The sequence below is a fragment of the Narcine bancroftii genome, chromosome 11 (genome assembly GCF_036971445.1).
Source record: "Narcine bancroftii isolate sNarBan1 chromosome 11, sNarBan1.hap1, whole genome shotgun sequence".
NCBI lineage: Eukaryota > Metazoa > Chordata > Chondrichthyes > Torpediniformes > Narcinidae > Narcine > Narcine bancroftii.
In genome coordinates, this window is record NC_091479.1 from 8,393,392 (window position 1) to 8,420,967 (window position 27,576).

Sequence of the window (27,576 nt, forward strand, 5' to 3'; positions counted from 1 at the left end):
TAGAGATTTTTGAGGAGCTAACCAGGAAAGTTGATGAAGAAAATGTTGTGAATATTATCTCCATGGATTTTAATAAGGCCTTTGACAAGGTCACACATGGGAGGTTGGTCAGGATGGTTCAGACGCTAGTTATTCATGGTGAAGTAGTAAACTGGATTTGACAATGATGGGAGAAGCCAGAGAGTAGTGGACAATCGCTTCTCAGACTGGAGGCCTATGACAAGTGGTGTGCCTCAGGGATTGTTTGTTATCTATAATCAATGATCTGGATGATAATGTGGTAAATTGGATCAGCAAATTTGCAGATGACACAGAGATTGGAAACGTTGTGGACAGCGAAGAAGGTTTTCAAAGCTTGCAGAGAGATTTGGACCAGCTGGAAAAATGGGCTGAAAAATGGCAGATGGAACTTAATGCAGACAAGTGTGAGGTGTTGCATTTTGGAAGGACAAACCAAGAAAGGACATGCATGATAAATGGTCAGGCATGGAGGAGTGCGATAGAACAGAGGGATTCCCTGAAAATGACATCATGTGTGGATAGGGTAGTAAAGAGAGCTTTTGGCATATTGGCCTTCATAAATCAAAATATTGAGTATAGGAGTTTGGATGTGGTAAAGTTATATAAGACATTGGTGAGGCCAAATTTGGAATATTATGTGCAGTTTTGGTCACCAACTACAGGAAATGTATCATTAAGATAGAAAGAGCTTCAGGAACTGAGACACAGGGAAAGGTTCAACAGGTTAGGACTTTATTCCCTGGAGCGTAGAAAAATGAAGGGAGATTTGATGGAGGTATTTAAAATTATGAGGGGGATAGATAGAGTAGATAATGCAGCTAGGCTTTTTCCACTGGGGATCGGTGAGATACAAACCAGAGGACGTGGGTTAAGAGTGAAAGGGGAAAAATTTAGGTGGAGCATGAGGGGGAACACAGAGAATGGTGGGAGAACAGAGAGAATGGGCTGCCAGCTGAAGTGGTGAATGTGGGCTCAATTTTAACATTTAAGAAGAATTTGGACAAGTACATGGATGGGAGAGGTATGGAGGGCTATGGACTGGGTGCAGATCAGTGGGACTAGGCAAAAATAGGTTAAGCACAGACTAGAAGGGCTGAAGGACCTGTTTCAGTGCTTTAGTGTTCCATGGTTCTATGACAATAAACTTTAAACTTCAAAAACTTTTTGCACAGAAAATCCTCCAGGAGGTGGTTTGTATCTGCAAATTGTACTTTGAATGTTTGGTGCCTTTGGAATTGGGAGGGAAAAGAGAATGGCTTGGAGCTGCATCATTAATAATCTGTGAACCTTCCTCTTCTTAGCAATTTTTGGTGCAATGCAGCATGTTTTCTCATTTTAAAAATCTACTGGTTCAAATCACAACTGTGTTTTTTAGAACCTGTCAGTCCTCACTGGCACAGGAGATGTACTTTCTAAAATTGATCACACCTGTCAACAGTGGGAGACCGTTTTCTCTTGACCAACACCACCCCCCCCCCCCCCCAACCCCTGCCATACCTCATTACCAGACTCACAGAAGATCAACAGCTGAAGTGTCGTTGCGTTATTCCACTGGAACCGTACCACTGGCCTTGATGTGGCCTCTTGGGGTGGGGGTGAAAGGGAAGGGAGCCTTGGAAATTCAGCTCTGCAAGAAGCAAACTAGCTCTCTCTTTCAAAAACCCTTGAAAAACATACCAGAGTGTTTGTATTGCCACACAAAAGAATAAGATCTTGGTAAATGTTTTCCAGTGAACTATTGATTTTGCTTTCTACACAGTTTCTGATGTAAATGAACAGATGTAATGCTTCACTCAGATACTGTTGCAATATGCAATTTTTAAAGGCCTGTTTTTTTTTTTTATTTATGCTTGGACAAGCTCTTGTGTCCTAATATGATCTGTTTCTACTTTCTGCCCTGCACGGTTACATTAAGAAGCTGTCAATTCTGATTTTAAACCAATGACTTGTTGTTTTTACAGGCTCATTCCATAGTTCTGACTAATGCTCCTTCTGCAGAGGAGGAGGGAAAAATAACTCTGGCTCTGGCAGAGGCCTACACTTCAGCTGATAGAGCCGAGGATCACGGTAACTCTCGCAGTCATAGATTTGTTGGAGCATAGGAGGAGGCTGTTCGGCACATCAAGTCTGTGCTATCCAGCCTTGCAAGTTATTCACCCCTCCAGTGTTTTTCAAATTCCCTTCCGAAACTCAGATTCCTATAGAGTGAAATCCAGTTACAGTAAAACATTAGGCTACAAGAAGGACATGCAAACTCCACACTGACAGTACTCAAGGTCAGGACTGAACCAAAGCTGGCAGATCAGAGGTATTCTGAATTCAAGCAACTGGCAAAAAAAACTGAGGAAAATAAATAATTTTTTAAGATAAAGTCAATAAGAATAAATAAAAAAATTAAGTGTTTAAATTGTATAAGTAATGTTCTCTAAAGAAACACATAAACCTTTGGTGAAGTTGAGATCAAATATTTAGCCAGTGGAGAGCCTTGGTCGGGCTTTGTTTGCAGCAGTTGTTTGAATAAAGTTGTGTGAAACAGCAATGGTGTCGCCCAGGATGAAGAGCTGGTTGATGTTGCTTGTCTTTGGGGTGACTCTCTTAACATGTCCTTATCCCTGAATAGTAAGAGTTTCCCCGGTCAGAGGGTTTATCTATAAACTTGGGGGAGGGGGGGTTTATTTATCTATAATGCTGTTTTTCATCTTTCGGGCGGCTCGGTAGAGGGGGAGGAACCTGCAGATGCAGCGATGGTTAAATGTTTTCAAAGAATGTGACCCAAAATAAAGTAAAATGCTTTAAGGTGTATATATTCATGTAAGTGAAGTTTGTTCAGTGTAAGTTCATTATCGTATTTTTATTTTAAACTGTTTATTCTTATAAGAATTAATGCAGGTGCATTAATTAGATATTGTAAGAGTAAGTCTCAAGCAACTGGAAAGTACATTTATCCAGCACCTACCAATCTCCATAGGTGCTGGATACTAGGGGGTTTACTGTAATATTCATTGTAAAACATGTTTTTCTCATATTCACTTGTCCAAATTGTTGAATTAGTTCTCGAGTCATTTAGCAATGTAGGAACTTCATTTACTATCATGAGGATCTTGTCTCTCCTCTCAACTTTCTTTCCTCCGCACCATCTTCTCCGATCTTTGTCATCTGCAGGAGAGCATCACTTCACAAATCCCAAACTCCAACTACTGTACTCTCTGACCTTTGTGCATGACAATTCTTCCTTGCTAAAATCACTTGAGAACATTAAGGAATTTTGACCATGATTTACAAGGAAGATCAGTGGAATCCTTAATCAAATAGCTTGTGTTTGCCTTCTTCAAATACTATCAATATTCTCGCCCAAGTGCCAACTTCCAATTCACTTAAACTATTCCAGTTTTGCACCACATCTAAGCAGGTAGTTGCTGTGTATGAGTCAGACTGGGGCAAACAAACTCTCAAGATGGACGCTAGTTTGACTGCACCTCTGATGCCAGCTCACCTATCTCTAGCCAACATGCAGAGCTGATGCCTCACTATTACAGCAGCCTGACTTCTGGTGCTGTCGGTGTGGAGTTTGCACATTCTCCCTGTAGCTGTGTGGGCTTCTTCCCACAACTCAAAGAGGTGCATGTTGCAGGATAACTGGTTGCTCGCAATCATCCTGATGTGGGTGGGTTGGTGCTGGAATTAAAGGAGAATAGTTTTGGGGAAAATCAGTGGGGAAATGGGATTGCTCTCTTGATCAGCATAAACCTGATGGGCTGAATAGCCTCCTTTGTTGTTAGGAAATGAGAAGGATTTGGCAATGGCAGCACTCTTGCTACCCATTCCTGCCATTCTCCATCCCATTATTTATCACAAGTCAGTGTATGCACTGTGTAATTGTCTTTAATGGCTTTGTGTTTGGAGATATTTTAAAATGGATGAATATTTTTGGTGTCACTGTTATTGGTGAATTTTCCCTGTGCCTTACAGCAGATACAGCAGAGCTGTACTATAAAAAGAGCCTGCAGTGTTATCAAGCAACTTTGGGGCCAGAACATCCATCATCGCTCTCTGTCCTTGATAGTTACAGTCGGTTCCTGATCATGAACAAAAATTATCTGGTAAGGATAAACATCTTGTAAAGTTTCATTTGAATTTTCAGATGGAAGTTGTTGAATCCGTTGGCCACAGGCTGTGAACAGTTGGCTCCATGGTAGGATGGAAGGAGGTTTGTACAGAGGATAAATACCAGTATAGACTAGCTGGCTGAGTGGCCTTGTGCTGGGAGCCAGACTTTCTTTCTTGGTCAACAATTAATGAATTACTCTGGACTGGGGAACATCTTTTTCTTTGGCTTGGCTTCGCGGACGAAGATTTATGGAGGGGGTAAAAAGTCCACGTCAGCTGCAGGCTCGTTTGTGGCTGACAAGTCCGATGCGGGACAGGCAGACACGATTGCAGCGGTTGCAAGGGAAAATTGGTTGGTTGGGGTTGGGTGTTGGGTTTTTCCTCCTTTGCCTTTTGTCAGTGAGGTGGGCTCTGCGGTCTGGGGAACATCTTTCTTTGGCTTGGCTTCGCGGACGAAGATTTATGGAGGGGGTAAAAAAAGTCCACGTCAGCTGCAGGCTCGTTTGTGGCTGACAAGTCCGATGCGGGACAGGCAGACACGATTGCAGCGGTTGCAGGGGAAAATTGGTGGGTTGGGGTTGGGTGTTGGGTTTTTCCTCCTTTGCCTTTTGTCAGTGAGGTAGGCTCTGCGGTCTTCTTCAAAGGAGGTTGCTGCCCGCCAAACTGTGAGGCGCCAAGATGCACGGTTTGAGGCGATATCAGCCCACTGGCGGTGGTCAATGTGGCAGGCACCAAGAGATTTCTTTAGACAGTCCTTGTACCTTTTCTTTGGTGCACCTCTGTCACGGTGGCCAGTGGAGAGCTCGCCATATAACACGATCTTGGGAAGGCGATGGTCCTCCATTCTGGAGACGTGACCCATCCAGCGCAGCTGGATCTTCAGCAGCGTGGACTCGATGCTGTCGACCTCTGCCATCTCGAGTACTTCGACGTTAGGGATGTAAGCGCTCCAATGGATGTTGAGGATGGAGCGGAGACAACGCTGGTGGAAGCGTTCTAGGAGCCGTAGGTGGTGCCGGTAGAGGACCCATGATTCGGAGCCGAACAGGAGTGTGGGTATGACAACGGCTCTGTATACGCTTATCTTTGTGAGGTTTTTCAGTTGGTTGTTTTTCCAGACTCTTTTGTGTAGTCTTCCAAAGGCGCTATTTGCCTTGGCGAGTCTGTTGTCTATCTCATTGTCGATCCTTGCATCTGATGAAATGGTGCAGCCGAGATAGGTAAACTGGTTGACCGTTTTGAGTTTTGTGTGCCCGATGGAGATGTGGGGGGGCTGGTAATCATGGTGGGGAGCTGGCTGATGGAGGACCTCAGTTTTCTTCAGGCTGACTTCCAGGCCAAACATTTTGGCAGTTTCCGCAAAGCAGGACGTCAAGCGCTGAAGAGCTGGCTCTGAATGGGCAACTAAAGCGGCATCGTCTGCAAAGAGTAGTTCACGGACAAGTTTCTCTTGTGTCTTGGTGTGAGCTTGCAGGCGCCTCAGATTGAAGAGACTGCCATCCGTGCGGTACCGGATGTAAACAGCATCTTCATTGTTGGGGTCTTTCATGGCTATTTACATAGTAATATTTACATAGTAATATGTAAAAACACAATGCTGGAGAAACTCAGGTCAAACAGTGCACTTTATGTAGCAAAGATAAAGATACATAACCATTGTTTTCGGCTTGGGACCTTCATCAAGCTATGAGCAAAATGTAGACAGGGGCCTGAACAAAATGGTGGGGAGGAGCAAAGTCCCACATGCAGGAGTTAATAGGTAGATAAGGGAGGGAGGGCACACCAGAAAACGGGGGGGGGGGTGATAGCTCTGTGAATGGAAAGGAAAGGGATTGGAGAGCTGGTAGAAAGAAGACAGAGGGATGGGAAAGAGGGAGAATGGGAAGTTGGCTAGAGAAGTTGATGTTAATGCCTAGATGGAAAATTATATGTTATTTCTCCAATTTTTGGGTGGTCTGGGTTTGACAGTACATGAGGCCATGGACAGATACGTTATCGTGGGAGTGGGGGGTGAATTGTTGGTTGACCAGTGAGAGATCCCTGTTACTGATGCGGACAGAGCCAAGGTGCTCAGTGAAGCGATCCCCTAGTCTGCATCTATTCTCTCTAATGTGGAGAAGACCACAACAGACTCCCGCAGTTACACAAGTGAAGTGTTGCTTCACTTGGAAGGATTGTTTGGGGCCCTGAATAATGGTAAGGGAGGAGGTGTGGGTGCAAGTGTGGCACTGCCTGCAGTCACAGGGGAAGATGCCAAGGAGATGATAAATGGGGTGGGATGAGTGAATGAGGGATAACATAATGGTTAAATTACTGGATTGTGATCTGGAGTTGTGAGCCTGGCGTGGTCTCTCGGCTATTGAATTCAAGGAATTAAATGTTGATATCTTTTCAGTCATACAGTATGGAACAGACCCTTTAGCTCTACTTATTTTTGATATTCCTGTCATGGGAAATATTTCTGACCATATCTACTCTATCCGTACCTCTCATAATTTCACTATGTCCATGTCACCCTTTGGCCTCCTTTGCTCCAGGGAAAACTAGCCCTGTCTGTCCAATCACTCCCTATTACTAAAGTCCTTCAATCCAGGCAACATCCTGGTGAATCCCCTCTGCACTCTCTCTAGAGGAATCATGTCCTTGCTTTCACCTGAACTGCATACAATACCCACAAAACGATTATTTTGTAAAGTTGCAATGCAGCGTTCCAAACCCGACTGTGAATGTTTATTTATCTATCCTTTTAAAACATAGAACGTTACAGTTCATTACAAACCCTTCAGCCATGACCTATATAAACCTAACAAAAAACTAAATCCTCCTCACCTCATAACTCTCCATTTTTTCTTTCATCCTGTCTGAGTCTCTTAAATGCCCCGAATGCCCCTCCACCACCGTCCCCAGCAAGGCATTCCAGGCACCAACAATTCTCTGTGTAAAAGTTTAAAAAAAAAACATTGCCCCTGATGTCTCCCCTAAACTTTCCTTGCTTCACTTTGTACACATGTCCTTGCTAGTCCCCCTCTGGGAAAAGGTGCTGACTGTCTACCTTACTTATGCCTCTCAGAATCTTCCAGACCTCTGTTAAGTCACCCCTCATCCTTCTTCACTCCAAAGAGAAAATTACCAACTCTGCAAACCTTGGCTCATAATTCCAATTCAGGCAACACCCTGGAAAATCTCCTCTACACCTCCAGAGCTTCCACATCCTTCCTGTAATGAGATGTCCAGGACTGAATACAATATTCTAAGTGTGGACCCACCAGAGATTTATAGAGCTGCAACATCACCTCACGACTCCTGAACTCAATCCACGACTCTTGAAGCCCAGCATATCGTAGGCCTTCTTAACTATACTATCAACCTGGGCAGCAACCTTGAGAGATCTATGGATTTAGATCCCAAGTTCCCTCTGTTCTTCCACTATCGTGGTCTGGTAGGGAAACACCAATACCCCGAGTGTAATGCCCTCCAAAAGGTAGTGGACACAGCCCAAGACATCTCAGGCAAAACCCTCCCCACTATTGAGCACATCTACAGGAAGCGCTGCTGTTGGAGAGCAGCAACAATCATCAAGGATCCGCACCACCCAGCACGGGCTCTGTTCTCACTGCTGCCATCAGGAAAGAGGTATAGGTGCCACAAGCCTCATGCCACCAGGTTCAGGAACAGCTGAACAGCTGCTACCCCTCCATGATAAACTCAGAAACTTATTTTAGGACTCTTATCTGTGCACTTTATTGATTTTTCCTTTTGTTCTCTTGAGTGCACACTCAGTTTGTTTGCAGTTCTTTGTTTGTTTATGCTGTTTATATTTTTGCACAGCCAATTAGTGGTAATTCTGCCTGGCCATTAGGAAAAAGGAATCTCAGGGTTGGATGTGATGACACGTATGAACTTGGATAATAAATCTGAAACATCCCTCTAAATCGTATAAAATCACAAAGAGCTGGGGTCCCAGAAAAGATCCCCGTGGAACTCCACCACTTTTACTGTCTTGATATATTGTGGTAGTTTAATTTGTAATATTGTAGTTGGTGTACAATTTCAGTACATTGGACTTCTGTGTATAACAGTAAACTCTCATCTCAACCATTCTGTTCGATGCTCCGACCATTCTGTTCGACGCTCCGGCCATTCTGTTCGACGCTCCGGCCATTCTGTTCGACGCTCCGGCCATTCTGTTCGACGCTCCGGCCATTCTGTTCGACGCTCCGGCCATTCTGTTCGACGCTCCGGCCATTCTGTTCGACGCTCCGGCCATTCTGTTCGACGCTCCGGCCATTCTGTTCGACGCTCCGGCCATTCTGTTCGACGCTCCGGCCATTCTGTTCGACGCTCCGGCCATTCTGTTCGACGCTCCGGCCATTCTGTTCGACGCTCCGGCCATTCTGTTCGACGCTCCGGCCATTCTGTTCGACGCTCCGGCCATTCTGTTCGACGCTCCGGCCATTCTGTTCGACGCTCCGGCCATTCTGTTCGACGCTCCGGCCATTCTGTTCGACGCTCCGGCCATTCTGTTCGACGCTCCGGCCATTCTGTTCGACGCTCCGGCCATTCTGTTCGACGCTCCGGCCATTCTGTTCGACGCTCCGGCCATTCTGTTCGACGCTCCGGCCATTCTGTTCGACGCTCCGGCCATTCTGTTCGACGCTCCGGCCATTCTGTTCGACGCTCCGGCCATTCTGTTCGACGCTCCGGCCATTCTGTTCGACGCTCCGGCCATTCTGTTCGACGCTCCGGCCATTCTGTTCGACGCTCCGGCCATTCTGTTCGACGCTCCGGCCATTCTGTTCGACGCTCCGGCCATTCTGTTCGACGCTCCGGCCATTCTGTTCGACGCTCCGGCCATTCTGTTCGACGCTCCGGCCATTCTGTTCGACGCTCCGGCCATTCTGTTCGACGCTCCGGCCATTCTGTTCGACGCTCCGGCCATTCTGTTCGACGCTCCGGCCATTCTGTTCGACGCTCCGGCCATTCTGTTCGACGCTCCGGCCATTCTGTTCGACGCTCCGGCCATTCTGTTCGACGCTCCGGCCATTCTGTTCGACGCTCCGGCCATTCTGTTCGACGCTCCGGCCATTCTGTTCGACGCTCCGGCCATTCTGTTCGACGCTCCGGCCATTCTGTTCGACGCTCCGGCCATTCTGTTCGACGCTCCGGCCATTCTGTTCGACGCTCCGGCCATTCTGTTCGACGCTCCGGCCATTCTGTTCGACGCTCCGGCCATTCTGTTCGACGCTCCGGCCATTCTGTTCGACGCTCCGGCCATTCTGTTCGACGCTCCGGCCATTCTGTTCGACGCTCCGGCCATTCTGTTCGACGCTCCGGCCATTCTGTTCGACGCTCCGGCCATTCTGTTCGACGCTCCGGCCATTCTGTTCGACGCTCCGGCCATTCTGTTCGACGCTCCGGCCATTCTGTTCGACGCTCCGGCCATTCTGTTCGACGCTCCGGCCATTCTGTTCGACGCTCCGGCCATTCTGTTCGACGCTCCGGCCATTCTGTTCGACGCTCCGGCCATTCTGTTCGACGCTCCGGCCATTCTGTTCGACGCTCCGGCCATTCTGTTCGACGCTCCGGCCATTCTGTTCGACGCTCCGGCCATTCTGTTCGACGCTCCGGCCATTCTGTTCGACGCTCCGGCCATTCTGTTCGACGCTCCGGCCATTCTGTTCGACGCTCCGGCCATTCTGTTCGACGCTCCGGCCATTCTGTTCGACGCTCCGGCCATTCTGTTCGACGCTCCGGCCATTCTGTTCGACGCTCCGGCCATTCTGTTCGACGCTCCGGCCATTCTGTTCGACGCTCCGGCCATTCTGTTCGACGCTCCGGCCATTCTGTTCGACGCTCCGGCCATTCTGTTCGACGCTCCGGCCATTCTGTTCGACGCTCCGGCCATTCTGTTCGACGCTCCGGCCATTCTGTTCGACGCTCCGGCCATTCTGTTCGACGCTCCGGCCATTCTGTTCGACGCTCCGGCCATTCTGTTCGACGCTCCGGCCATTCTGTTCGACGCTCCGGCCATTCTGTTCGACGCTCCGGCCATTCTGTTCGACGCTCCGGCCATTCTGTTCGACGCTCCGGCCATTCTGTTCGACGCTCCGGCCATTCTGTTCGACGCTCCGGCCATTCTGTTCGACGCTCCGGCCATTCTGTTCGACGCTCCGGCCATTCTGTTCGACGCTCCGGCCATTCTGTTCGACGCTCCGGCCATTCTGTTCGACGCTCCGGCCATTCTGTTCGACGCTCCGGCCATTCTGTTCGACGCTCCGGCCATTCTGTTCGACGCTCCGGCCATTCTGTTCGACGCTCCGGCCATTCTGTTCGACGCTCCGGCCATTCTGTTCGACGCTCCGGCCATTCTGTTCGACGCTCCGGCCATTCTGTTCGACGCTCCGGCCATTCTGTTCGACGCTCCGGCCATTCTGTTCGACGCTCCGGCCATTCTGTTCGACGCTCCGGCCATTCTGTTCGACGCTCCGGCCATTCTGTTCGACGCTCCGGCCATTCTGTTCGACGCTCCGGCCATTCTGTTCGACGCTCCGGCCATTCTGTTCGACGCTCCGGCCATTCTGTTCGACGCTCCGGCCATTCTGTTCGACGCTCCGGCCATTCTGTTCGACGCTCCGGCCATTCTGTTCGACGCTCCGGCCATTCTGTTCGACGCTCCGGCCATTCTGTTCGACGCTCCGGCCATTCTGTTCGACGCTCCGGCCATTCTGTTCGACGCTCCGGCCATTCTGTTCGACGCTCCGGCCATTCTGTTCGACGCTCCGGCCATTCTGTTCGACGCTCCGGCCATTCTGTTCGACGCTCCGGCCATTCTGTTCGACGCTCCGGCCATTCTGTTCGACGCTCCGGCCATTCTGTTCGACGCTCCGGCCATTCTGTTCGACGCTCCGGCCATTCTGTTCGACGCTCCGGCCATTCTGTTCGACGCTCCGGCCATTCTGTTCGACGCTCCGGCCATTCTGTTCGACGCTCCGGCCATTCTGTTCGACGCTCCGGCCATTCTGTTCGACGCTCCGGCCATTCTGTTCGACGCTCCGGCCATTCTGTTCGACGCTCCGGCCATTCTGTTCGACGCTCCGGCCATTCTGTTCGACGCTCCGGCCATTCTGTTCGACGCTCCGGCCATTCTGTTCGACGCTCCGGCCATTCTGTTCGACGCTCCGGCCATTCTGTTCGACGCTCCGGCCATTCTGTTCGACGCTCCGGCCATTCTGTTCGACGCTCCGGCCATTCTGTTCGACGCTCCGGCCATTCTGTTCGACGCTCCGGCCATTCTGTTCGACGCTCCGGCCATTCTGTTCGACGCTCCGGCCATTCTGTTCGACGCTCCGGCCATTCTGTTCGACGCTCCGGCCATTCTGTTCGACGCTCCGGCCATTCTGTTCGACGCTCCGGCCATTCTGTTCGACGCTCCGGCCATTCTGTTCGACGCTCCGGCCATTCTGTTCGACGCTCCGGCCATTCTGTTCGACGCTCCGGCCATTCTGTTCGACGCTCCGGCCATTCTGTTCGACGCTCCGGCCATTCTGTTCGACGCTCCGGCCATTCTGTTCGACGCTCCGGCCATTCTGTTCGACGCTCCGGCCATTCTGTTCGACGCTCCGGCCATTCTGTTCGACGCTCCGGCCATTCTGTTCGACGCTCCGGCCATTCTGTTCGACGCTCCGGCCATTCTGTTCGACGCTCCGGCCATTCTGTTCGACGCTCCGGCCATTCTGTTCGACGCTCCGGCCATTCTGTTCGACGCTCCGGCCATTCTGTTCGACGCTCCGGCCATTCTGTTCGACGCTCCGGCCATTCTGTTCGACGCTCCGGCCTAGGGAACTCCAGAGATCTTGGGTCTTTTATGTGAATCAGGTGGAACAGACTGAGCATCTGAAGAGCAGACTTCAGACAGTGCAGCACTCCTTCAAACTGCTGAAAGTCTAGTGATTGAGACTTGAATTCACACCCTTCTACCTCAGACAAGAGTGTGATTGATTGACCCAAGACGGGTGCTAATTGATGTGAGCTACTCTGCCTAAAGAAATCTCTTGGTGCCTGCCACATTGACCACTGCCAGTGGGCTGATAACGCCTCAAACTGTGCATCTTGGCGCCTCACAGTTTGGCGGGCAGCAACCTCCTTTGAAGAAGACTGCAGAGCCCACCTCACTGACAAAAGGCAAAGGAGGAAAAACCCAACCCCAACCCACCAATTTTCCCCTGCAACCGCTGCAACCGTGTCTGCCTGTCCCGCATCGGACTTGTCAGCCACAAACGAGCCTGCAGCAGACGTGGACATTCCCCTCCATAAATCTTCATCCGTGAAGCCAAGCCAAAGGAAGGAAGGGCTCTGTCTCTTACCACTGAACACACTGGCCAAAATTTAGGGAACTGATGCCCAGAGAATGTAAACCTATTCACAAAAGAGTGGTTGTGTGTTTTGTTCAAGTTGATCGAGCCCACGCAGGGAACAAAGCAAAGAGCAGTGGACAGAGGCTAACTTCTTTAAAAAGGAGTACAATGTCACAGCCAGTGTAACATAAAACTTATTTAAACCCACTCTTTGCTGGCTGAAAGGGCAGCATTGTAATGTTTTGTTCTTCCCAGTCAGACAATGGATTTATATCCTATTTAAACACAAAACAGTAGGCGGATATCTCCCTGTTTGTTGATGCTGGTTAAGGGATGTTGTCAAGGAAGGCTTTACAGCATCCTGCCGACTTTTGCATCAGTCCCATTTTTCTGCTCTTTCTCTACTCTGATTTCTTTTCAGGGGTCCAATTACCTTTTCAAACCTGTTCAGTCTGTTTCTACCACCCTTTCAGGCAGATAGATTTTCCTGATCACAGGAGAAAGATTCTGGCTCTTTAACCAAATGTGTCACTGAAATGGAAAACAGCTGATACTTTAGCAGTGGAGAAGCAGAGATCACGGAGGGTGGGGGAGGAGGAGGCGGTCGGGGAGGAGGAGGTGGTCACGGAGGGTGGGGGTGAAGTGATGAACCATTGCAGACTAAATGGAGGTGGACTGCAAAACTTGCCAATCTGCACTTGATCTCCCCAAGAAGTCTGTTGTGAGCAGCAGACATTGCATGCCAAGTTAGAAAGGGAGAGTTTGGAATGATGAACAAGGGGAGAGGAAAGGGAATGGGCATGGGAAGGTGATTGGGTTTGGAAATGGAAGAGTGAACCAGGGAGTCATCAAGGGTACAAATACTGGGGAATTTTGAAGGGAGAAGGGAGGGGATGTGGCCTGTGATGGCATCCATTAAAAGTGGATTCAGTTGTCCAGCAACTTCTACCCCCTTTGTCTGTGAAGGAGATGGGTGCATCATCTGTTACAAGGGACCTGAAAAGGGGGGGTTTGAGTAGGAGTGTAGGAAACTCATCAATGGGTGAGGCCCTGGGAAACCTACATAGTTGAAGAAATGGGTGTATGTCTCAGAATATATGGAGGACTAATTCCCACAAATGGGCATAGCTTGGTACACAACTCTAAAACAGCCCCGAACACAGTACTTTCCTGATTATGGTTGACTTTCTCCCATTCATCCACTTTCACCTTGCCTTTTTATCCCAGTCCTCTTCCCTACTTTCTCTGTATCTTGAAACCTGTATCTCTGTAACTTTTCTCAATTCTGATGAGCCCAGATTATGCTCTTCCCAGAATTCCTGCCTGATGTTCCAAGTGTGTACACCATTGGAATGGCTGACTATTGTGGATCAAATCTGAACACTTCCCTGCTAAAACCCCCGTAACCCAGTCGCTCGAATGAAAGTATCCCCTGCCTCACCGCAACTGACTGTTTTCTCTCCTCACCTCTTCTGGAAAATCTTGTCTGTATTTCTGACAGGATATTGATGTTCCTTTCCAAGTGTGTTGCCCAGAATTTGTTGTAGAACTGTAACTTGGCCGGTGATTTATCAAGGTTTTAGACTGAAATCTTGGACAAATTGCCATCCATTTTATCCGATTTGCATTGAGGATGCTTAGTCTTGCAGCTCCTTTAAAAACTGTTGTGTATCATGTCCTGGAGTGGTGAGTCCACCAGTGACAGGCGAGCTGCACTAGGCATGCAGTTTAATGGAGTGTTATACCCTCTGTTAATGCTCACCACATGGATTATACTGTCAAGTCATGACATGGATTGTTCCCAAATGTTTGGGCTATCACAGTGTATTTATCAATACTTTACATTCCTCTACTACCTCAGGCAGTTTGTCTTCATATACATAGACCAGAGGGTGGTGAATCCCTGGAATTCTCTATCCTGGAGAAATGCGGGAGCGGCATCGACTCGTATATTTGAAGAATGATCTGAAGGATCAGAGAATTGAGGACTTTGGGGAACTGGCACAAATAAAGAGTGTAGGCTTGGGGTAGCTCAGCTGAGGTAATGTTGAACAGTAGGGAAGCTTGCTCTTATCCTATACTGTCCATGGATAGAGATTCAAAGTATACCATTGTGATCCATGAGGCGATGGCAGCACTTTAGATTGAGATTTCAGATATATTGTCAGAGTACAACCCTGAGATTCTTTTTCCTGCTTGCAAGGCAGAATTTAGATAATAAAGTTGCAGATTTCAAGAAACTCTGAAGGTGGAATGTTTGAGGTAGAAAATTTCAGAGCTTGAGGTTTGAGGACTCGAAAGAGCAGCGGGTGATCGGGAGGGTACAATTCCAAGACTGGAGGAACACTGATACCTGTACTGGATCTCAGGCAAAGCAGAGTCATAGAGAAAAAGATGGTGATTTAGGTCACGAAAGCTTGAATGACCACGTGGAATCGAAAGGAACTCTTTTTGTGCAAACTTGAGGTAATGTTGATTTTTGCCTCTGCAGGCTGCTTCAAAGTTGCTTCAGGGATCTCTCCCAGCCAAGCGTTCTTCCTTTGGAGATTTCAGCACAGAGGTGGAAGAGGCGTATCGCCTGCTCGGAGGAATCGAATTAGCACAGGGACACCAGAAATTGGCCTTCAGAAAGTTCAAGAAAGTGAGTCAAGATGCCTGTTGGAAATTTGCACATTGCTCCACAGAACCAAAAGATTACGCAGCCATTTATCACTGGGGTATTTAGTGTGCCCATTGACTGTTTCCTTGGATTCAGTAGGCGGCTATGCTGATAAACGTACTTATAAAGCATGATGCTCCGGAATGGGAGATGTTTCTGATTATTGAATGCTTGGAGTTGCATTGTTAACATTTGCTTTCTCCACATGCTTTTGCTTAGATGCCTGAGTGCCCCTCCACTCTATTTCCTGTTGGGCAATCTCCATGTGACTCTCGGTGAGCATTGCCATGAGGTTCACATGCAGATGAAGGATGTTGCAAGCCCAGCCCCATTCCACCCTCATTTGCCATTGGGGGTGGGTCAGGTTTTCCATTTTTTTAAAAACGGCCACAATAAAAGGGGAGAGAACCTGAGAGAGCAGGGCGTCTTGTATCGGAGCTGCATGGTGAATTGGTCCCCAAACATCACTCTGAATGTCCATTCCATGCCCACTCGGATCGCTCCACAGTAAGCATTCCTAGGCTCGTTATAAGCTCAAAGAACCTTCTACTTGTCACAACTCCATTTCCATTTAGTTTCAGGGTGTCGGCCAATTTTGTTTCCCACCTCATTTTCCAGCATTCAGAATCTTTGGATATACAGAAGTGCTGGAGAAACTCAGCAGGTCACGCAGCATCCTTAGGAGGCAAAGATATATGTCCAGCGTTTCAGGCCTGAGCAAGGTATGAACAAAAAAGCAGACAGGCCCCTGAATAAAAAAGATGGGGGAGGAGCGAAGGGGCAATTTTCATTGATCTCCTCCAAGATGCACTACCTCCAGTCGCTCCTTTTGTCATTATGCAGTGAGGAACACAGAACTGATGTCCAGCAAGAAGCGGCATCTTGGGTCTTCTTGCATGTGACCCTAGACCCACTCTTAACTGCCCTCTGAAATGGCCTTGTCAGGGAAGTCCATATCCCTTGAATTAATAAATAAAATTATGGGTGCTCGGTGGGATCATTGTCTGAAGAGGGTGCACAAAATCATTACGGACCCCTTCCACCTTGCACACAGCATCTTTCTGCTGCTCCTGTCAGGGAAGAGATCCAGGAGGATCACCAGGCTGAGGAGCAGCTTCTTCCCACGGGCAGTGGGAACGCTGAACGACCAAAGACACTAACCATCCGAGACTATCATATTCACGAAACAATATTTACTTATTTGTATATATGAATACTTGTCCTGGATGTGTATTTTTGATCTGTCTCTATGTGTATTATGTGCGGTTGTCTGTCTGGATGATTTGCACCGAGGACTGGAGACTGCTGTTTCGTCAAGTTGTACTTGTGCAATCAATGACAATCTTTGGCTTGGCTTCGCGGACGAAGATTTATGGAGGGGTAATGTCCACGTCAGCTGCAGGCTCGTTTGTGGCTGACAAGTCCGATGCGGGACAGGCAGACACGGTTGCAAGGGAAAATTGGTTGGTTGGGGTTGGGTGTTGGGTTTTTCCTCCTTTGTCTTTTGACAGTGAGGAGGGCTCTGCGGTCTTCTTCAAAGGAGGTTGCTGCCTGCCGAACTGTGAGGCGCCAAGATGCACGGTTTGAGGCGATATCAGCCCACTGGCGGTGGTCAATGTGGCAGGCACAAAGAGCTTTCTTTAGGCAGTCCTTGTACCTCTTCTTTGGTGCACCTCTGTCTCGGTGGCTAGTGGAAAGCTCGCCATATAACACGATCTTGGGAAGGCGATGGTCCTCCATTCTGGAGACGTGTCCTACCCAGCGCAGTTTGATCTTCAGCAGCGTGGATTCGATGCTGTCGGCCTCTGCCATCTCGAGTACTTCGATGTTGGAGATGAAGTCGCTGCAATGAATGTTGAGGATGGAGCGGAGACAACGCTGATGGAAGCGTTCTAGGAGCCGTAGGTGATGCCGGTAAAGGGCCCATTTCCCAGTGTTCGAACCAATCTCTTAGAGTACTGTCCTCAAAACTGGTCAACAAAGGAGTTCACTAATCTCCTTCAGAGAAGGAAATCTGCCGCCCTGCCCTGGCCCTGCCATTCACCAAAGTCCGGCTCCGTGGACCGAAGTGGCAGACGAGGGATGGATCATAAGTGTGGCACTGCCAACCACATCCATGTCCTGTTGACAAATAAGCAAACTAAAGGTTAAATAGATGCCACATGTTTCTGTTTGATGGTGTAATGTGCAACCCAAACAGAACAAGCATCCCACCCACCCTATCCCTGTCCTTTGATCTGCAAAATGCCAACTGTATATAAAGAGCCCCTTTCTCACTGTTGGAGGAATATTGGAGTGTGCAACTAATGCAGCCATATATAACTCCAATAATAGTGAGCCGCTACTCTTAAAACCAATACTTGTAAGGTCTTTGTGATATCTTGGTGAAGATTATAATATATGTCCTCTTCCTACACAAGAGGTCAGACTATCAGAGGGCATTGCAGAAAAGTAATGGAATGGAAGATAAATTTTGCTTTGATTAGAAAGATGGCATCGATGTCTGTCCTTTGTCAGTATCTGTTAGTCTGTGCCAATGAAGTATTTTTGGGGTTTCCTGAGAAATTATCAAATGCGAGCACTTTTCTTTTGAGTAGATTACTTTCTGTGTGGCTGCCTGTCCTGACTTACCTTGTAATGGACTTTAATGTAAGCAACACCTGTTACAGGTGACCATGTTACTCCGTGGACAACAGGTCTGTTAACTCTCTGGGGTGCAACAGTTCAAACTCAGCCATTGCTTCACTGAGTACCTATGCTCCACCTTGCACATTCAACTAGAACCAAGTACATGTTGTACCTCTTTAATCTAGCAACGTTGGGGCCTGGCCATTGCCGGACCACAGAAAATGCTGTAAATCAGAAATTGACCCCCTAAGGGAACCCCCCCCCCCACCATGTAAACATATCAAAGATCGAAGTAGAACAAAGCAATAATACTGTGGGGTAGCACAGGTAGTATAGTTAGCGCACTGCCTTTACAGTGCCAGCAATTGGGAGGTTAGTACAAACTCCTTATGAGCCCAGACCTAATCGCGGCAGATTCAGACTTTACAGCACCAGGGATTGGGACCGGGGGTTCGAGTCCCATCCTGTCTGTAAGGAGTTTGTACTAACGGCGGCAGATTCAAATGTGCTGGACCATGGGAGTTGCTTGACCACAGATAAAAAAGGTACAACCTGTATAAGTGGGGGATGCAATCTCACACAGTTAGCACCTGAGATTGTGCCCTCCCTCTCCCTATGTTATCCATTGACGTGGTAAGCATTGCCTTGTTGTGGAAGTGCACGTGTTGGTCAGTTTAAAATTCGGTTAAATAGCCGGCCTGCTCCCTGTAAAAACACAGAAGTGCTGGAGAAATTCGGCAGGTCTCGCAGCGTCCAGATGAGGTAGAGATATATAACTAACGTTTCGGGCCTGAGCCCTTCTTCAAGGTGTGAGTGACAAGCAGACAGATGCCTGAATTAAAAGGCTGGGGAGAAGGAAAGAATGGGAGGTGAAGGAATGCAGACCAACAGACAAAAGGCGGACAGGATAGAGGAAAGGTGAGAATTGATTGCAGGAGGGAAGGGAAGTTGGGGGATTTTTTTGGCATGATTAAAAAATACAGGGGAAAGGGGGGGAAAGAGACAGCTGAAGGAAAGGAGACATCAAGAAAGATGGGGGTTGCTGGCTAACGGAAATTGGAGAAGTCAATGTTAATCCCATCTGGTTGGAGGGTGCCCAGACAGAAGACGAGGAGCCATTCCTCTAATTTGCGGGTGGTCTCAGTCTGGCAGTGCCTGAAACCATGGACAGACATGAAGGCAAGGGAATGGGGCAGGGAATTGAAGTGGGTGGCCACTTCCTCTGGGAGATCCATGCTACTACGGCGGACTACAATCACAGCGTCTCCAGCCATTTGTGTTTCACAGCTTGCTCCCTATACATGCTGATGGAAGTTGAGCTGGAGTCACTTGTTGACAGCTGATACCCCATACCACTGTTTCCTATTTTGTTGCTCTCCGGACAGCAGCTGCGGGCAGGGTAGTATTTAATTTTTGTAACTGCAGAGGCTTCTAAAATTAAATGCATTTAATCTGAATTTTTTTTTAATTAGTCATTTGTCCTCAGCTGGCAACACTTTCATTTGAATTGAATTTCAGAATGAATATAGAGCATAGTCGATTCAATATGCCCCATTCAGGGAACTGAGTTGGGGCAAATTCCCAGCCATTGAAGTTTAATTATATCCCCTAACTCTACCAGTTAAAGTGGTACATGTGATAAATTTTCATTTTGATAGTGTCCTTTCAATTCCTTTGAATTCTATACGTGGTTGCAGTAGAGGGAATGGGCAAGAAATTTGTATAGCAAACTCCCACAAACAGCCGTCTGATAACAATCAGATAATGTGCTTGTGATCATGTTGACTGAAGGAGAATACTGTGAAACATGAAAGTCTGCAGACCCTGTGGTTGTAATAAAAACACGGAGATGCTGGAGGATCTCAGCAGTTCATGCAGCGTCCACAGGAGGTAAAGATGTATTACTGATGTTTCAGGTCTGAGTCCTCCTTCAAGGTATGAGTAAAAAGCAGGCAGGTGCCTGAATTAAAAGGCTTGGGAGAAGGAAAGAAAAGGCAAGGGGAGGTGCACAGATCAACAAGCAAAATATGTTGAATGGATATGGAGAGAAGGCCAGGTGAGAACTGGTGGGGATGGGGGGGATGTTGGCTCCGTGAGTGCAGACATGGGGGTAGGACTTGGGGTGGGGGGGGGGGGAAAGGGAAGGGAAGAGAAGAGATATAAGGATTGATGGGGGATGTGGGGGGGCTGGGGGGGAATGCTGCTCAAGACATAGGGAGAATTCCCTGACCTTTCCAAATGCTTTGCGTGAACAAGGCCCCAGTTTCAATCCCCAGCATCTCCATTCTAGATTCTGCAGTGCCGTGGTTCTCGTGCTGGTCTTGCCCAAAAGGTCAGTCTTTCGAACCGGGCACAAACACTGGTTTTATTCTATATTATGTATCTGTGTCATGTATGGGCAGAGGAGATTTAGTTTACTTTGGCATCGTGTTTAGCACAGACATCCAGGGCTGAGGGGTCTGCTCTTCTACTGTTCTATGTTCTAGATTTATCCTGCAACAAAAATCATTTGCAATTATAAGAAAGCAGAAAATTTAGCCACACTTTGCTGTCTTGCACCATAGTTGATTTGATCTCAGTTATCTACATGCTCTTCTAGTGTCCAAAATTTTTTTTTGCCCATGAATATATTTGATCGCTCACTATCTTCAACCGAAAGATGTAGAGTGTTTATCTGAACGAGAAGATGAGTTAGCCCCTCAACTCTGCACACCATTCCTAATTTTTCTACTTCAAACACCATGCTTCTATCCTATCCCATAACTCTAGATTGGTCTAATAACACTGGACAACAAATTTTTTCAAAAATTGGGGAATATGATAGACAACTTCAAGCTAAAAACAAAGATAATTTCAGATTTGCTGTATCGCATAGAAAGTTGGAGAAATATTAAATGAACTTTTATTGAATTTAACAAGTTTAATCGCATAATGATGCTGACATGTTGTGTCAGTATGACCGACCTAAAAATGTTTTGCCACTGATTTTCATTTGTACTTAGTATCCGATGCCTCTCATGTCCGTATCCAACAGTAGTTGACCAGCAGTGGCAGACTCCAGTTGGCCTATGGTCGCAATGTCCTGGTGAAACCTTTCACCATGTTCGTCACTGACGGCACCGAGCTCAGCAGGGAAGACGTCTACGTGTGAATACAGAAAATGAATTTTCAATGACATGTGGCCTTCATGGTTTTGTATGTTTGAAGTGGACTTCAAATATGACAGGAAATGACAAAAGTAGGTTGTATCTAAAAAAACAGTATATAATAGGAAAATTTTAAGGTGATGTTCATGATCAGCCCAAAATCCACAAAATACACCCAAAAGTGTTCAGGAAGCAAAATCTTAGTTGTCCCATGTAATCAGAAATCTGTAAATGGGGCAATGGGACTGGTTCATCCAGCTGCCTCACTTGGAATGTCTCATCTGAAAGGCAGCACAAAGCTTCTCTGGTTTTGCACTGACTTTATCAATCTGGATTTAGTGCACAATTTTCTTAAATTCAATTACTCTATTTTTTGCTTGGGAGAAAAGTGGGGTGAAAATTTGTTGAAAAAGCAGGATAGCCTGGAACTGGCACCTCTGGAATTTTTTTTTTTTGCAAGTGGTATGGAGTATTAAAGAAGGGAAGTTTGGATCCAACTTTCCAAGGTGCTGGTGGGATCACCCTCTGGGAGAAAGGATGAGAATGGAATGAGGAAGGTTTGATAAACCCCAAACCCCTCTGGTCTCTATCCAACACCTCCATCCCGTCCTTGTACGTTGGTCGTCTCTCCTCTGCACTTCCAGTCTTGATGAAGGAATCTAGCGCAAAACCTTGACCATCCTTTTTCTCCCACTGATGCAGCTGGACCCTTTGAGTTCCTCCAGCAGTTTGTTTTTTTTTCCTCCCGATTCTGGCATCTGCAGACTCCTGTACATCATTTGATAATTTCTGCATTAATCATTGGGTTGCGATGTGCTGATCTATGCGACTACAACAATCAGCAAAAATGTGGGGTTTCTAATTAAATACTTTAATCTCTCTTTTTGGCAGTGCCTGGAGATTCAAACCTTTCTGTACGGTTCACAGCACAAAAAAACAAGAGCAACTCATCAAACCATCCAACTCCTGTCCAAGTGAATGATCTCTCATTACGCATCAGATCAAAGGTAGGGGCTGCCTGAAACCATGAGGACCTTTCTGGAGAACTGCCAACCTGCCGCTTTAACCATGTATTGCCACAAATCCAGTAGGAGTTGCAGCGACAATTATAATGGTCCTCTGGACTTGTTTAGTTAGGGCCTGATTCTGTGCTTGATCTCCAGACTGGGCTGAATCTTTTGAAACGTTTCACTACCTTAAGCGTGCTATGCAGAATCAAGTTGCTGGTTTTGAGGTCGACAGGATATTTAAGTGTGAGAGGGTATTGTTACCCACCCACCACCACCCTCTTGCCCACACATTCTGGCAGGGTGTGAGCAGCCAGTGTGACCAGCTTTGTAGACTCGACGGGTCAAATGGCTTCATTCTGCTCTTAAATAGAGCAGAGAACACTTCAGCACAAAACAGGCCCTTTGGCCCTCAATGTTGTGTTGAACCATGTATTCCTTTAAACAAAACTACTAAACCCTTCCTACCTCGTAACCCTCTATTTTCCTTCCATCCATTTGCCTGTTTAGAAATCTTTTAAATGGCCCCAATGTTTCAGCCTCCACCACTATCCTTAGCAAGGCATTCCAGGCACCCATAACCCTCTGTGGGGGGGAACAAACTTACCCCTGATGTCTCCCCTAAACGTCCCTCCCTTCACTTTGTACAGATGTCCTCTGGTGTTTTATATTCCTGCCCTGGGAAAAAGGCACTGGCTGTTCACCCTGTCAATGCCTCTCATAATCTTGTAGACCTCTGTTAAATCTCCAAAGAGAAAAAGTCCCAGCTTTGCTAACCTTGCCTCGTAAAGCTTATCTTCCAATCCAGGCAACATCCTGGTAAATCTTCTCTGCACCTTCTCCACAGCTTCCCCATCCTTCAGATAATGTGGTGACCAGAACTGAACATAGTACTCTAAGTGTCACCTCACCAGAGATTTGTTAGAGTTGCAACATGATGTCTCAACTCTTGAACCCGATCCTTCTATTAATGAAGCCCAACATCCCACAACTTGCATCGACCACCTGCGCGGTGACCTTAAAGGATGTATGGATTTGGACCCCAAGGTCCCAAATCGTGTATAGTCTTATTGTCCCGAGAGGTGAGGAAAGGTTGCAGTAGCTGTATGGAGTGACAGGGATATCAACAAAAGAACAAACTCCCTCAGAGCTGCATTGGAGCGTCAGACTTGATTTTTGAATTTTGAGAGTGAGACAACATCTAGAGTGACCAAAGATTCCCGGAGGATTGATTTGCAGCGAGCACTGCTCCAAGTTTCCGTTTTCCGAGGTTGCACTAGTTTCTATTCCCCTTTCGTTCAGAACTTTTCCAGGAGGCTCAGACCTGACTGCATTTTTCCAAGCTATTTCCTGGTGACCTTGGTTCCCTGCGAGTAATCACCTCCTTGCTTTGAGCCCATTATCTCCTGCCATTGTTCCCTGAGCTACAATTACCAACAGTAAAGAAAAAGGAAAATGTGGCTATGGGCTACAGATGCGCTGGGTTGTTCTGTGGTTCAGGTGGTGAAGTGGCGGCTTGTTATAACTGTACTCCATCATTTCCATTCTAGTCAGGTCTCAGTGTTGTTAATGACAGGGGTCCTAATACTGGGATTAAGTACTGAAGGGTAGTGTGGTGGAGGTTGAAACATTAGGGGCATTTAAGAGGCTCTTAGACAAGCACATGAATGAAAGAAAAATAGAGGTTTATGGGTAGAAATGGTTAGGACTTTTTGGTAGGAATATATGGGTCGGCACAACATTGAGGGCCTGTAATGTTCTATGTTCATTACCGCTAGTCAGCATCCACATCCCCAAGTGATGTCCAAGTCATGGACAGAAGACAGAATGGTGGTTCTGAGACATTGTGACCTGGTTTTCTGGCTCACGTTGAGTACATATAATTGAGCACTCGGTAATTTTCAACAGGTCTCCAGAACTGGGTGCTGGCAGAAGGGCGGACCGGAGCAGGTCATTTAAAGCAAAGACCTTTATTTCGTGCATCGATACCAGAGCATAGTATACCTGGAGGTACCAAAGCAAATGTCTACAACTGACCACTGTGCTCGTGCTCTCTGCACCCTGGCTACTGCCCAGCGCTGGGCTCTCCACCTCACGCTCTCAGTGAAAAGACAGCAACACAATGGCTGATACTTGGAAATCCTTCTATCCAGTTCTCCAATCTGACTGACTCTGCCTGTGGGCCTTCAAACCATTGGGAAAGGTCTTCTTCTCTATATCCTGTCTATTAAGTGTTTTCTCGGTACATTTTTAAAAACATTTTTATATTATTATCTTGATCTTGTATTTTGAACCTGTTTCAATTTTTTAATATTTTGTATATGAGCTCAAAGTGAAACCTGAAGATTTTCACAGAAATAAATATAAACTGGAGCTTGGCTACATCCGGTCAAGTGTACTCTGTCAGAGTTACACAGCCTGGTAGTGCACCCTTCAGCCCACCAATTCTGTATTGATTACCATGCACCTATTTGCATGAGTCCTCCACCACTCTAAGACATCATTTGGGTTTGAGTTTGAAAAACACAGCTGGTCAAATTGCGTGCTTTATATAAGCAAAGAAACATTACCAATGTTTTGGACGTCAGCCCTTCATCAAGGTATGAGAAAATGTAGGCAGGTGCCAGAACCAACTCTCTCTGCTTCCTATCTGTAAATCCTGCTGCAGACTGGTACTGTGTGGGAGTTCAGATGGATCTCAGGTAGCCTGTCTGAGGAATGCAGCAGTGACCTGGTACCTTTGTACATGTGTTGCCAATAGTTTTGTTATGCAGGCCTACTTTACACTTCAAAGTGCGATGCTGCTCTCAGGCTCAGTCTGTTGGTCTGTACTCCTCCCCCTCCTAATCTTCCCTTTTCCCCAGCCTTTTTAATACAGACGCATGCCTTTTTTTTTTCCCCTCGTACCTTGAGGAAGGGCTCAGGCCTGAAACGTCAGTAATAGATATTTACCTCCTGCGGATGCTACGAGACCTGCTAAGTTCCTCCAGCATTTATGTGCTTTTACTACAATCTCCAGACATTCATGTTTCAGTACAATGGAACATTTATCGACTCAGGGAATGAACCTTTTGCTTTTTGTGGATCCATGCCCCTCATTCACCTGCTTAGCTCCTGACCTGGGTCTAGTTTGCAAGAAATTTTTTAAAATTCTATCTTAATTTGGCCCTGTTTTTTTTTCTGCATTCCCAGCTGATGGTAGTGACCAGCCATGATCTGTAAAATGGCCGAAGGGCCTACTCCAGCTCCTATTGTCTATTGTCTAAACATGTTGTTGTGCATTGTGAAGGTGTAGTTATTGAATAGCTCTAAGGTTCTGACCCACTGCCTTCAATAAATAGAACTGACCTGGTAAGTTTTAAGATTTGGCGTTGTACTGAAGAAAACTTCTATATGTCTACTGCGGAGTGCATTCTGGCTGGTTGCATCACTGTCTGGTACAGAGTTGCCAATATTCAGAGCATGAAAAAGCTCCAGAGGGTTGTTAACTCAGCCTGCGACATCACGGACACCAATCTCCACTCCATCGAAGACGTCTACAGGAGGTGGAGTCTTTAAAAAAAAATCAGCCTCTATCCTCAAGGACCCTCACCCTCTTCACTCTGCTACCTTGGGGGTGGGGGGGGGAGGTACAGGAGCTTGAAGATGAGCACACAGCGGCTTCTTCCCCCCCTACCATTAGATTCCCGAATAAACAATGAACCACAGACACTGCCTCACTTTGTCTTTTTCTTAAATTTGTATTGTAATTCTGCCGCAACTCAACAAATTTCATGAAATGTTCATGACGATAAATATGATTCTGAACTAATATATTACTGCATGTTAAGGCATACAATATCCTACGAGTGCCATGGCGCTTCAACTGTGCGAAATTTGAAGGATGGATAGAAGGGAGCAGCTGAGCCACTTCAATGAAAATTTGCAATGTTTTGAAGCCAATGTTTCCATAGTAACGTAATGTTAAACTGGAGCATAAGCTTTGGGTGAAAGAATTCTTCTTGCCATCATTAAAGCTTGCTTATTTTCTGCTCCCTAATGTGCTAAAGGAACTTTTAAAAACGTTTGTTCCGCACTCAACATTTTCCCTCTGCCATGGGAGACAGAGTAATCAAACAGTTCGAATTTCTGGCACCCGGACGGACTCTGAGGTTCTTGTAATCTCTTTCCCATGGATTGAAGCTGGAGGAACCACCGTGCCATTCGAGGGCGCTGGAGTCAGCCTGGGTCACCGCTCCTGCAACTCGGTGAGCTGCTTCTCTCCCTCAAAAGCTGACGCTACCAGTTATTGTCGTCTTGTGTGTATACCAGCAGTTGGATACCTTCCCTCCTGCCCCACCTACAGAGTGAGCGTGCCAGTTTTTATGCGATAGAAACCTGATCAGAATTATTTCAGATCCTTGCCCTGAGGAAAGCCTCATTGCAGAATATACATAGGGTTTAATGTCTTAGCTGCTTCCAATACATTGGCTTATATTGCAATTTTAAAAAAAAACACAGGATTCTGGAATTCAAAGTGTCTTACTACTAAATTAAAACATTTTAGAAAAGAATACAGTCAGGACTGCAAAGTGATACATGTTTGGCCAGAGTAAAATGTGGAACTCGATCGTTTCCATTCCTTATCCCTGCATTTAATCATCACTTGCAATTTAATCTCCAAGATATTGTTATAGACAATAGGAGCTGGAGTAGGCCCTTCGGCCCATCAAGCCAGCACCACCATTTTACAGATCATGGCTGGTCACTACTATCAGTACCCCTTTCCAGCCTTATCCCCATAACCCTTAACTCCTTTGCCCACTCGAGTCTTATCTAACTCTCTTTTGAACATAATCAGCGAATCTGCCTCTACCACCCTCTGTGGCAGAGCATTCCACAGATTCACACTTCTCTGGGTAAAAAAATGTTTTCTCATCTCCGTCCTAAAGGGCCTACCCTCTATTCTTAAACTATGCCCTCTAGTCCTCGTCTCCCCCATCATTGGGAACAAGTAATCCGACTTCACCCCTGTCTATCCCCTGATAATTTTGTATACCTCAATCATGTCCCCCCTCATCCTTCTAAACTCCATCGGATACAAGTCCAGTTTTTCTAGCCTTTCAGCATATGTCAACCCCGCCATCCCTGGAACTAACCTTGTAAATCTGCGCTGCACACCCTCTAGAGCTAGTATGTCCTTCCTCAAAATTGGAGACCAGAACTGGACGCAATACTCCAGGTGGGGTCTCACCAGGGCCCTGTACAACTGCAGAAGGGCGTCTCTGTTCCTATACTCCAATCCCCTCTTTATGAAAGCCAATATTGTTGGCAATCTGCTGCCTTACAAAAATCCAAAAACCTGCATTTGTTATTTCCACACGCGCCTCCCAGCCTGAAGTCCTTTAACTTCTAACATCATGTATAAATGACTTGCTCTTAACCAAAACATTCCAGGGAAGAGATACCGAGAGGGAAACTATTATAAACATTCTCTTCTGATATCACCGCATGCAGCAGGATAAATTGTACCCCATTAATGCTGGTGATGGTCTTCGTTCAGTTAATTGATCAGTTTCCTCTGTTCTTAAAGCTTTACCTCGTGTAGACACCAGTCATCTACTGCACAGTTTCCTGCTAACTTTCCAAACTTCTACCAGTGACTATGCGTCAAC

General features: G+C 47.0%; 1 protein-coding gene across 1 annotated transcript in view; it reads left to right on the forward strand.

Annotated features, from left to right (window-relative positions):
* Window positions 1-27,576, forward strand: part of ttc23 (tetratricopeptide repeat domain 23) — a 108,426-nt gene that overhangs the window by 79,023 nt on the left and 1,827 nt on the right. Inside the window, exons 8-10 of the mRNA XM_069902236.1 lie at window positions 1,983-2,088; window positions 3,991-4,121; window positions 14,974-15,123. Of these exons, the coding sequence (XP_069758337.1) occupies window positions 1,983-2,088; window positions 3,991-4,121; window positions 14,974-15,123 (387 nt within the window). The remainder of the gene's footprint in view (window positions 1-1,982; window positions 2,089-3,990; window positions 4,122-14,973; window positions 15,124-27,576) is intronic.